This window comes from Bombyx mori, chromosome 18 (assembly GCF_030269925.1).
Source record: "Bombyx mori chromosome 18, ASM3026992v2".
Lineage (NCBI taxonomy): Eukaryota > Metazoa > Arthropoda > Insecta > Lepidoptera > Bombycidae > Bombyx > Bombyx mori.
This window is the reverse complement of record NC_085124.1, coordinates 5,310,110-5,322,879: the sequence shown is the minus strand read 5'-3', so window position 1 is coordinate 5,322,879 and position 12,770 is coordinate 5,310,110. Positions and strand designations below refer to the sequence as shown.

At 34.9% G+C, this 12,770-nt stretch overlaps 1 protein-coding gene across 1 annotated transcript; it reads left to right on the top strand.

The window, feature by feature from the left end:
• The first annotated feature begins 869 nt into the window (after positions 1 to 869).
• Positions 870 to 3,601, top strand: LOC101739831 (protein FAM177A1). Its single transcript, XM_004928147.4, has 2 exons — positions 870 to 1,123; positions 1,829 to 3,601. Exons 1-2 carry the CDS (start codon positions 980 to 982, stop codon positions 2,102 to 2,104), a joined length of 420 nt encoding a protein of 139 aa, XP_004928204.2. The 5' UTR covers positions 870 to 979; the 3' UTR covers positions 2,105 to 3,601.
• The last annotated feature ends 9,169 nt before the right edge of the window (positions 3,602 to 12,770 follow it).

Sequence of the window (12,770 nt, the reverse complement as noted above, 5' to 3'; positions counted from 1 at the left end):
AGGAAGGAGCCTAAACGCCACGTCCTGTGGCTTTATTCCATTTTCACACTTTTTGGGCTTTCACAAATGCTAAAAAGTTAACAAACCACCGTTAGTACATATTTAAGCCCGATAAAACAATATTATCGACAAAATAAAATGAAAATTACCTCTTTATGTATTCAGCAAAAAATTAAATTAATCGTTTAATATCTGAGAAAATACATTAGTGTGACAATTGCAATGAAAATTATCTGTAAGTGCCTCCTCAGTTTCATCAACAAAATCCACAGAAGCCTTAAAACCCATAATTCTTCTGAGAAGTTACATAAATTCAATCATTTTGATTTTTCGTATATTTTTTCGATTATCGGCTTCCATTTTTTTAAATAAAAAAATTAACGCGTACGGGCAAATTTTTCCTTTGCCTTTAATCAAAAACACTAAAAGTACATAGGTATTTGAATTTGGGACTTTTTGGCGGGAATGCGAGGTGTGAAGTTGTGCGACTTGTTTTATTTTGTCTATTTAGTATTTCGTCAGGTTTAAATATGTAATAACGGTGGTTTATTAACTGTTTAGTATCTGTGAAAGTGCACAAATGTGGGAAAATGAAACAAAGCCGTTGGACGTAACTTCTCGGGATCCTCCAAAAAGGCCACTGAAAAAATCTCAGTAAACGACCACCATTTTACTGAGATTATATTTCATCCCATATCATATCATCTCATCTCATTTCATTTAATTTAATCCCAGTTGATTAATGTCTCAAATTCTTCATTTCATTTCATAATATCATAATCCATAAAAAATATATATATAGAAGATTAGGCTGTATGTTGTGATATCTTTGCCTTTATATTTGGAAAAGTAAAACTACTACTACTGAATTTGATCGCATTTGTCATCAATACTTTGACAGAAGTGTTGTGTTTATTTCATTTTATTTAATTTGTATTTTCAGTTTGAATCCATTCTGAAATAATTCCATCTATTCGAAATGGCAAGTAACGAAAATAGTCAAATAAAGTTAAATATTCAACCAACTCGAGTATTACATTTTAGTGACGGAGTGGACGAAATAGTGGAAGAAGAGGAAGTGAATGAATTAAAAAACGAACCCAAGGAAGCGAACGTAGATCCTGTAAGTTTATCAAATTTAGTTTTGAAATTGAACAGGTAAACGTATCTTCGTGGCTTTGGCAATACAGCACGTTAAACAAGTTTTCAGGAAACATACTTTGTAGAAAATATGAAACATCCTTTTCGATTCATGACTCATTTACTATGTAAATTCATGATATTAGTGCCGAAGTTGAAGGCAATCTATTGTATAAATAAACATGACATCACTATCTTCAATACTGTAGTTTTAGAGTAAGAAATCACTAGAATATCCTTATTATTATGTTTAGAAGAATAGCCTATTTCCACAGACATTTTGACATGACGAGGTCTAACTCTCAATTGTATAGTATATAATATATTAGCTGTCCCAACCTTCCAAGCAAAACTTTTTACTGCTTTTGTTAGGGTGGTGGTATTTGCCATACTGGGCTTACTAGACGCCCTATCATAAGATACCTATGCCATGACTATCAGACAACACACTACTGTGTAATATACCTATATTTTTAAATTCAATATCTTTAAAAAATCTATCTATAACTAAGAATCTAACTTAGACTGTATGGCATACTAATCTTCTAGTTCTCTAACTACCAAACCATGATGGACAAAGAATTATATATTGTATAAAATGATCACGAGACACAATGACATTTAGTAGTAGCATTTTGGAACCGTTTTTATTTATTTAGTAATCATTTTAATGTAATTTTGTTGCCAGAAAACCCTTTCTTGGCTGCCTTGGCTTACGCATTATGCAAATACATCAGGCACTAAAGTGCTAAATGCAATTGATTATACCGGAGAGTCGCTTGCAAACTTCTTTGGCATAACAACACCAAAATATCAGCTTGAAATAGACGAGTATGAAAGATTAAAAGAAGAGAAAAAGAAAATGGAAGACGAGTCAGCTGGTTGGGTACCAAAGAATTCTGGTGGTGATATTCCTTTAGTGTTAAATGAGCCAGGAAAAGATGTAACAAGACAAGAAGCCTGATATGAAGCTGAAGTATGCTGCATGGTTTTAATGAAGTATATTAAGAAAACCACATCTAAAATTAAGCCAAGTGAACCAAATGTTTAATTACAAGCACTGTATGTACAAACAATTCCTGATTGTATCATCAACTTCACACGCACCTTGCACTAAACATAACACTGTTATATTTAATATTAGGATTAGAAGAATAATATGTAAATATCAAATTAACATTTTATGAAATGAAGCCATTCATTTTTCATTCAGTCTGAGTTGTTGGTAAAATTTGGCAGTATTGATGCAAAACACAAAAGGTCCCTTAATGTCTTTTGAATAACTAGACGCAACAAAAGTCGTCGTGGCCTAACGGATAAGAGAAGTCGTTGTGGCCTAACGGATAAGACGTACGGTGCATTCGTGTTGAACGATATGCACCGGTGTTCGAATCCCGCAGGCGGGTACCAATTTTTCTAATGAAATACGTACTTAACAAATGTTCACGATTGACTTCCACGATGAAGGAATAACATTGTGTAATAAAAATCAAACCCGCAAAATTATAATTTGCGTAAATACTGGTGGTAGGACCTCTGATGAGTCCGCACGGGTAGGTACCACCTTCCTGCCTATTTCAGCCGTGAAGCAGTAATGCGTTTCGGTTTGATGGGTGGGGCAGCCGTTGTAACTATACTGAGACCTTAGAACTTATATCTCAAGGTGGGTGGCGCATTTACGTTGTAGATGTCTATGGGCTCCAGTAACCACTTAACACCAGGTGGGCTGTGAGCTCGTCCACTCATCTAAGCAATAAAAAATAAAAAATAAAAATGAGAATGCATATTTATTGTTCAATAAAGATTAGAGAGAAATGTTTAATCAAGGCAAATTACTTATTAGAAATGGAAAATTTATTAAATTAAAAAAATAATGGTACCAAATATATAGAAATGGTTTGACCCGACTTCCGTTTATGCAATGATTTGCTTTAAGAAACAGCTAAACGATTAAAAATTAATTATAAAATAATTATAAAATTAATTATATTTAAATGTTGACTTTTCTTTTATATAGATCGTTATTTTATTTAACAAATAATTAATCTATAGTTTTGTTACATTAAGTAGAATAGTAAGAAACAAATTTAATTTAACAATATGTATATAATTTGAGATTTCATTTTTTGTGAAAATTTTCAATCATATTCGAGTAGTTATTAACTCATAGGCTACAAAAGGTAAAAATCTGTTACAAATACTGTGTATGTGCTGGACACCAGAATATCTAGTGTTATATAGAAAATACGCTGTAGAATACGTTCGTTTAATGACATCTGTTGGTGAGTAGATAAATGTTAAGATTAAAAAATCACATGTTTTCTTGTTTGCCTGGTAGATGGCAGTACTAAACAGTGTTAAAGGCAATAAAAATTCAAACGTTGCTTTATAAATATATAAAATATCATAAATTGAGTTTTAAACGATTATAAAATAAAGAAGTGAATTTTCGTAATCGTAATTATTTCAAGTTTTAATTAGATCGAACATATTCGTTTACGAGCCCGAAATTTCAGAAACGTAACGACGTAACCGACATGCGCTTTTTTACAGGACGTTCGACTTAAACTCGTATGCGCAAAGCAGAATTTCGATTGTGGTCTTCCCGTATGTTATTGTTTGTCGCTTTTTGGCGTGTGATATGTCGAATCGTAAACGGTTCGAGCGGCCTCGTGTCCGCCGCAGATCAATATGCGTGCTCGTGCGAGGGTGTACAGACTCGTGCGATTGGCCGGCACATGTGGGGCGGAGCCGGCGTGTGTGAGGCGGCGCGGTCCGGAGTTCGGCGCTAAGTTAGTCGCTGGCTATCCAAACTTCAAATTACCGAATGCTTATAATCTGCAAATTTATTTCTGAATACATTGATCGATACTTAGCTTGGCTTTTAAGTAATTGAGATTGGTGCTTAATCAATTACCTACCTATTAAATATTTATTTATTTAATTAATTATTTTTTCTGGTGGTAGGACCCCTTGTGAGTCCGCACGGGTAGGTACCACCGCCCTGCCTATTTCCGCCGTGCAGTGGTAATGCGTTTCGGTTTGAAGGGTGGGACAGCCGTTGAACTATACTGAGACCTTAGAACTTATATCTCAAGGCGGGTGGCGCATTTACGTTGTAGATGTCTATGGGCTCCAGTAACCACTTAACACCAGGTGGGCTGTGAGCTCGTCCACCCATCTAAGCAAAAAAAAAAAAACGATTTTAAGTTTTGCGTTCGTTGCATCTCGAATATATTATTATTACACTATCGGCACGCTATGATGGCCGTTTTGACATATTACAATAGTGATGTGAAAAGTCAATTTATTCTCGAAAAGTGAGTGGACAAACGGCCATCATAGCGTAGTGGTAGAATAAGTTTTACCTATAAAATTGTCGTTTAGAATTCAGAAAGTTGAAGTCATTTTTTTTTCTATCATCAAAATATGCACTCGATGCATCTCTGCAATTACAGTGGTATTTATTTAATGCTCAGGTGTTGAATAAATATACGCTTAAAAGTAATTTTGTATTAACTCTCGGACATTGAATTTTCCCTACCAAGAAGTTGTCCAAATTTTGTAAAAAAAAAATAGTAGTCCGTCAGTGTAAGACCTGGTCAATAGGCCTATGGTGGAGGACGCAAAACTCCCAACCTTAACTCTTGTAGTTAAGAGATCGTCTGCTGAGCTGTTTGAGGTCCAGCGTTGTCGTGTAGGAGCAACGAGGCGAACGATTAAACAACATTAGCTGGGGATTTATGAGCTTCTTCATCATTGTGCCCAATTCCTCATAGTACATATCCGCAGAAATGCTTGTGGCGTTTGGTAAGAAGCTGTGATACCGATACTAGACGAAAAAAGTGACCATGGGTTTTTTTTATTGCCCTTGCAGTCAGACCTGCAGTCACCTGATGGTGAGTGGTTACCGTCGCCCATGGACTTCAGCAATGCTAGGGGCAGAGCCAAGCTGCTGCCTACCGCTTAATACTCTCCACAAGCCTCGTTTGAAGAAGGACCCTTTAATACTCTCCACAAGCCTCGTTTGAAGAAGTTTTTATAGGAGTTTTCATTTGGAGCATTACCTAGGTGCTGAACCAGGGTCTAACCAAAACGATGACTGCTTACGATTTTTAACAAGAATCCATTTATCTTTATCGCAAGTGAGAATGCGGTTATGTGTTTGTTTATAGTGTTCACTCTGTTAATAGTACAATTGAGACTTGTCTCATGTCTCAAGGTGAGTGGAAAGATTCATATCATGACGGCAACAGCTTCAATAAAAACTTAGTTGTATAACTTTGTTAACCACTGAGTTTCTCATCGGATCTTCTCAGTGGGTCGCGATTCTGATCCGGTGGTAGATTCTGCGAAGCACTGCTCTTGATAGGGCTAGTGTTAGCAAACTGTCTCAGGTTGAGGTCGTGTGCTCACGTCCGGGAGCAGCTGGAATAGCCCCTTAGACTAACCAGCAAATAGGTAAGGAAAAAATCAATCCGTATAGGAACGTTATAAGAGTCATTTTTGCGGAATTGCTAACGCGATACAACTCTTATTCCATTATGTAGTATTTTTATAGGGTCCAAATGTAGTTAAAACAAAACATTAATCGATTAACAATTGACTGAGTATAATAATAATTATAGAATTTAATATTTATAAACTAAAATTCATTTGAACTTAGAACTTATTGCCAGCCAATTTTTTTTAGTGATATGACATTTTATCTGTAACGACATTATTATTGTTTTTGGTATAAGTGAACAGAGAGCATACATAGCCTTCTATGCACGCTCTGGAGTCTTATAGGCTACGGCAGTGATAGAATACCTGGTGGACCGTAAGATCAAACGTCCATCTCTACCGATAGAAGAGTATTATTAACAATGATTTTAATTTCGCAAAAATACCACGTTAATACATTTTTTTTTTATTGAATCGACAATCACTTGGGTGTAGTCAGTTTCGAAAAGACCTTCAAGGCAATATCTTATTTATATGGAAAATTATCTTGAAAATGTCGTTGACCGTATTCAGGCATCTGCCAACTATGTTCTGTTTACGATAGCTACACGCTACATTGTCACGCCCGACCTTTATGTACCTACGTAATTATCTGGCTATTCAATAATTCGTTAACATATCGGGTCATTGCGTACAAAACATACATCCTTTAGTATTTTGTCCCTTCGATAAATTTGCGCTATGATATATGAAGCGTGACGCATAGTCACCACGCGGGTTCCGCTTGTACAATATTCTAAAATTATAAATGTTTTTTTTTGGTGTAAAAAAATTCGCTATTAATGGATTTTAATTAAGCTACTGATGTGAGGCAGTAATATTTGATAAAATCATAAATTTATTTATCTACTCACTCCCTTACTACGAGAGAATTGAAATATTATGCTGTAGCCCTTGTTGTTATAGAATGTGCTGTAATAAATATATATGAAGTGCTATTTTATTTAGGTTAAGAAAATAAATTTTAAGGTTAATTCGTATTAACTTTAAAATTATTATATTTAACGTTTAAGAGGGAAAATAAATGTAAAAATATTATAATTATCATTCAAGTATTATTATTACTATTGTCTAACTTTTCATACATTCTGTATTATGTATTTGATTTTGTTATTCCTATGTTTTTTATATTAGGTATATTGAGGATATTTGTGATCTTAGTAAATGAATAAGCACATATAAAATACGCTTTGGCTTGGTCAATAAGGTGACGATAATGCGAAGGTGTGTCATAACTTGTCGGACAATTAATTTAAACTTTCAATTCGTCCAATCTAGTAAAATATATCACGGAACTGTACCCTAAAAATTAGCGAATGTGTTGCTACCACCGGCCAGTTTACAAGAAAACATACCAGAATTTCTGGTTCGTAACCAATTGTGTTTCTGCACGGATTCGCAAAATAATTCGGCAGCGTATTAAAGCCATTGTTCAAACCGGTTTCGGCTGGTTCACGGTGTTTTAACGTCAATATTGTTTGAATGAAACGCGCGTGTAGGTACGTTTTTAATTTTCGAATGGCGAAGCGTGCCTCATCGGGAACTGGATCGCGATAAAGAATCTTCGATGGAATCGCGAAACTAGTTTGGTCGTCATCGCCAGCCTACCTCCGGACGACTAGATGAACCGGATAAAACTAGTTTAGTGGCGAGTAATAATTGACTGACTGTTTTTGCGTGAAGCGATTGTCCCGGCTCCAGTGCAACTGATTCTCAAATCTCATCCTTTAAAAGTGGGCGGTAATTAAAATGTCGTAATTCATCATGCTATGATGTCTATACTATATATAATATAATAATATTATAAAGAGGAAAGATTTGTTTGTTTGTTTGTTTCGAATAGGCTCCGAAACTACTGGACCGATTTGAAAAATTCTTTTTCCGTTAGAAGCCGGCATTATCCCTGATGAACATAGGCTACTTTTTTAAAAAAAAAAATATTTTATTTTTTTGCTTTCATGTGTGTTTTAATGTTTCCGAAGCGAAGCGAGGGCGGGTCGCTAGTGTATGTATATACCTATAGGTTTTTGACTACAAATTCCATTTTGTAAATCGTGACTGATAATCAAATCGTGACTGATAGGTATTTTTTGCGTTTTCTTCTTTTTTCTGTTTTTAGTTTCGTTAATTTTAAAACAATAATAAAAAAAATCGAATCTTGGAACAGAAATTGAATTAGATATTTACAAAATACGATTTTGAGGTTAAAGTCCTATACCTATATATCCACTATTATCAACCAATAACTAGATACGTAAAGCCATACCTATGTAAATACTTAGAACGAAGTTTCACGGACTCACCGATTTTTAATATAATGAATTTTGTTGATGTATTGTAAAATTAGTATTTAATATCCGCATTACCGCATTTGGAAATATATTGTAAAAACAAAATCGGTACCTACATTTTTCATCGGCGCTCAAACTAGCTGGCCTTCTAACCCTAAGCAGCAGATGTTCTATATTTAGAAAGAATCGAACGTTCATAAAAAATCTTTTGTGGCGATTCGAAAAATAGAGTTTCGTTTTACAATAAGCCATGCAAATTAGAAAGTTACTTTATTCGAAAACGTCATACTCAAATATGAAAATACATTCAAAATGCGACTCTAAATTCTTAACTAAGAGCTGAAATTATTTCGATTGAATTCATGATGCAAATTTTATTTTTCTTTGCCTCATTTCGAAGAAGAAGCAACCTTATTTCTATCACGTGTCGGTCGGAATCGGTATGAAAGATTTGGGTTGTGCAAAAATTTGCATATCGAACGTTGCACACCTTTCGGCGTTGATCCGTTTCATGCAATTTGACTGACAGTTCGTTCCCATTGAATAAATAGGCATTGAATTCGGAACCGGGAAATGGATTATGCAGTTTCAAATAATATTCGAACCGCTTTGATACTCCATAATAAATCGAGGACTTTATATTTTGATAAACGTTTGCAATATTATTTAAAAAATAAAAAGCAAATGTCATAATTCGGTTTGACGTATGTATATAGTTTGTTTTTCAGAGAGGCAAGCTCAGGACCTATCTTTAGGTATATCGTTACAGGAGAAAATTAAAAATTTAGCATTATTGGTGGATATCGTATTTTTTAATTGTATTTTTTCATCCTTCTTTAAAATGTATTTTTATCAAGACTTTTATAAATATATTATGTTGCAACTGTTACATACCACAACAAACATATTGTAATACTATAAATTTTAGTTGTCGAACTTAGAAACTTACAATATCCTTAGATGCACATCTGTTGCCGAGGGGTGCATTTCCGGTGCATAAATAACAATATAAAATTGTTATATGTTATAAAGGGGTGTGAGTATGCAAAACAGTTTGTCCTTACCTGAGCTAGCTAGGTACAATGCTCTGCAAAATTATCATGCAAGAATTTTTTATAAATATTTCAATGGATAAATAAATCAGTGATATTAAACTGGTCATAAACTAACAAGACTGAAGAAAAAAATAATTATGTGGATTTTGTAATTATACTGTCTTTATTTTAGATGAACAGTACATAACTACTACTTTTTACGGTTAAAATATTTTGGAGATTTTTTTTCTGTTTTACTATTCTCGTCTTTTCGCATACCTTACAGCTTTCTTGTTCATTAACTACTTTATTTGAATAAGGCGTTTTGATTATAAGAAGTTTAGTAAAAAGTGCTATAAAAGAAAGAAAAAAAGACGACCACAAGTTGACAATTACCTAAATATAAGGTCGCGAAAAGAAAAACTTTTCCATGTAAAAATTCAATCAGGAAATTTAACGAACCGCTTTAGACGTAAAATATCCGTGAACCGGTTACGCGAATTCACCCTAAATTCTAGGAGGTGCACTTAAAACTCCTTTAATATAAACACAATGAACGACGCGAGTCCAAACGGATGGGCAGCGGTCACACAATGGGGATACCAGACGATTAATTCGATTCACAATGACCAGGGGCTCGCTAGGGTCATATTTAGGTAGAAGGGTTAAGGGTCAGCTAGGGTTATTGGTAAATAGCAGCGTATGTCCAGTGTCCTGGGGGGAGTGACGGTCGCCGCTGAGTTTGGCAACACTGTGACTGAGAATTTATGTACTGTTTTCACATTTCGTTTGCTCAATAGGTTTTGTTATTTATGATGTAATTTTTTTTAAACGAACCATGTTCTAATAGATTTGATTTATTTTCTTTCTGAAAATAAGATGATTACAATTGATTATAATATGTATAGTTTTTTTAATTTTGAACTGATTTAACTTATTCCCACAGATAAAACATTGATTGTTCCGTTAATAGAACGATGACTTAGTATAATTTCATTAAAAGAAAATTCGACTATAGTAATAATAGAATTGTAATAAGCCGATTGTTATATTTAAAGAAAGAAAACGAATATTGTTAAAAAATACGATTCAATCAAATCAATTTTTATTGAAGGTGTGGCCATTATGATATGAATCTTACCACTCACCTTGAGACATGAGACAAATCTCAATTGTACTATATAATGATTATCCTGTATACTTTGAAATAGTACCTATTATATTATCAGTAGATATTTTTTTCAGTGCATACATGGGTTAAGCCGTCACTGTTCAACTTTTGTTCAATGGTTGTTGTAGCTCATAGAACCGAACGCCGTCCACCTTGAGACATGAGGTCGTAGTCTCAATTATACTGTCGTTTGCCCCATCCTTTAAGCCGGAATGCATTAGTGCATGCGACATGCAAAGTGGGTCCACAAGGAGTCCTATTTACTTCTGGATTCTTCTTGGCCTATGGACCACGGTAATCAATTAATGCCAAAAAACACCGCGTAGTAGCTTTTCATTGCTGAGTAAAAATTTAAATAAGTAATAGCACTCGAACATAATGACATCAAATGGAATCAAGAGCGATACTTATCGTTCCAAATAATGCCCTCCGCTGTCAAATTGAAATACGAGGTATTGCCAAGTGTGAAATTGTTGATCTTATCGTAACTGCCATTGTCATTGTCTAGTTTAAAATAGTGAGCTACCGAAAGGGTCGTTTGCTACACTTTTAATTCGTTTTGAATATTGCAGTGCAAGTTTTGGATTCACCATCACGACCGTTATTTATGTATGAAATAAAATAAGATGTATGGGAGGTAGGTTATCGTAAAGTATTACCCAGTGGGTCGCAAATCTTATCCGGTGCTAAATTTTGCGAAGCACTGCTCTTGCTAGGGCCAGCGTTAACAAATTCTCTCACCTATCCGTCCGCAAGAATCTGGAATAGTCCCTTAGGCTATCAGCGAATAAGTACCGTCTCATTACGGATCCTCCCGATCCATTAACGGTGCTTTTAGGTACCACAAGCACCGGTCACCGTCCTCGTCGAGCTCGTCGCTTGCGATGAAGGGCTCGACGAGTGAATTAACCAATAGACACAACCCACTGAGTATCTCGCCGAATCTTCTCAGTGGGTCGCGTTTCCGATCCGGTGGTAGATTCTGCGAAGCACGGCTCTTGTTAGGGCCAGTATTAACAACACTCCCGATTAGAGCCCCGTGAGCTCACCTGCACGTCAAGGACAAGCTGAAATAGCCTCTCAAGGCTATCAGCATGAGTAGGAGAAGAAAAAAAATGTACCGAAAAAGTAAGTATCAAGTAGATACTCGGTACCGCTCAGTGTTTCTTTCGCAAAGCGTATCCATAGTGTGGTAACATACTCGTTTCATGACTAATCTAAAAGATCTTCATCTGTTTTAATAATATTATTGGCTCTGACCTTTTAAACTTGTATAAAAAAATTATACCTGAGTTCACAGTGTAATGCTTTCGCGTGTTTATATTTAGCATGAATATTGTCTATAAAGTGTTTTATTTAAGTGATTTTTTTACTAACGTATACGGTGTACGCCTTAATTAACAAATAGACATGGTAATTATTGTGAGCAATGGAAGATAACGGCTTCGTTGTGCTCGTGTCATCAAGGTTGTCCATGAGCATCGGTGACCGCCATCAAGTGGGCCGTATACTCGTCGACCTATTAAACCGACAAGATTTTAACAATACTATTTATAATGCTTCTCACGGATCGTGGACTCTTTGTCTTCTCCTCTATTTCATAATTTTAGCGTAACGATAAAAGAAACAAAGTTTAATTAAAAATGTCTCCATTTGCGTAAATAACACTACTGTACAGTGTGACAAAGTTTTATTTGACTTATTATTAAAATAATTAAGATTGCAAGCGTAGCTGTGACGTAGCGAACAATCCTCGACCAAACGGAAGGGTTAAAAGTTTTTGGCGAGTAAAAAAAAACATGAATACCCAGACGCCACGGTGTTGCCCTTTTAAAAAAAACCATTTTATATGCGTACCCGGTGTCTCATTTCAATAACGCATAATAAAAGAAGATAAAACTTTTTACCCACGATTCTTTGGGGTCACATTTTTTTTGTTGTTGTTGAATCCTTAATTTGCAACAAGGTGCATCGGAATAGGGGATGCATCGAGATTTAAATGAGTTCCATAGTGAAAAAGTCGAAAGGGTTGAGATCTGTTTGGGTTCTTCATTTTTTCCCAGAGCCCGACAAAAGAGCATTTCTATAATACGAGATTGATGTATCGAAGAATTCAATAATAGGGACCTGTTGGAATTTCTCATGAGATATTTGAGAGCGATTTGAATAAGGAGCACGTAGTCCGTTAATTCTTTCGTTCTCGCATCGTCTGTTCTTTTTGCAAATATTTTCGCAAATATTGTCTTTGATTTTTCGTAAATAAAACAATGATTTTATACCTACACACATTGTAACTATACTGATACCTTAGAATTTATATCTCAAGGTGGGTGGCGCATTTACGTTGTAGATGTCTATGGGCTCCATTAACCACTTAACAGCTATTTATGCAATAAAAAAAACATAGAAAATTATTATTTTATTTACGAAATACATTTTGTTTTACTTAATTTCTATGAAGGAAAACATCTTCTAGCGCAGCGGTGTCATTATCTTTCATTGAATTAGTAGGTATCTTGCAGGACTTTGTATAGATACCACTTTATTTCATTTATCACCTTTAAAAATATCCTTTTTAATTGCAGTATGACTTATTAACTCGCCAATGTTTTCGAAGACAGTTACAAA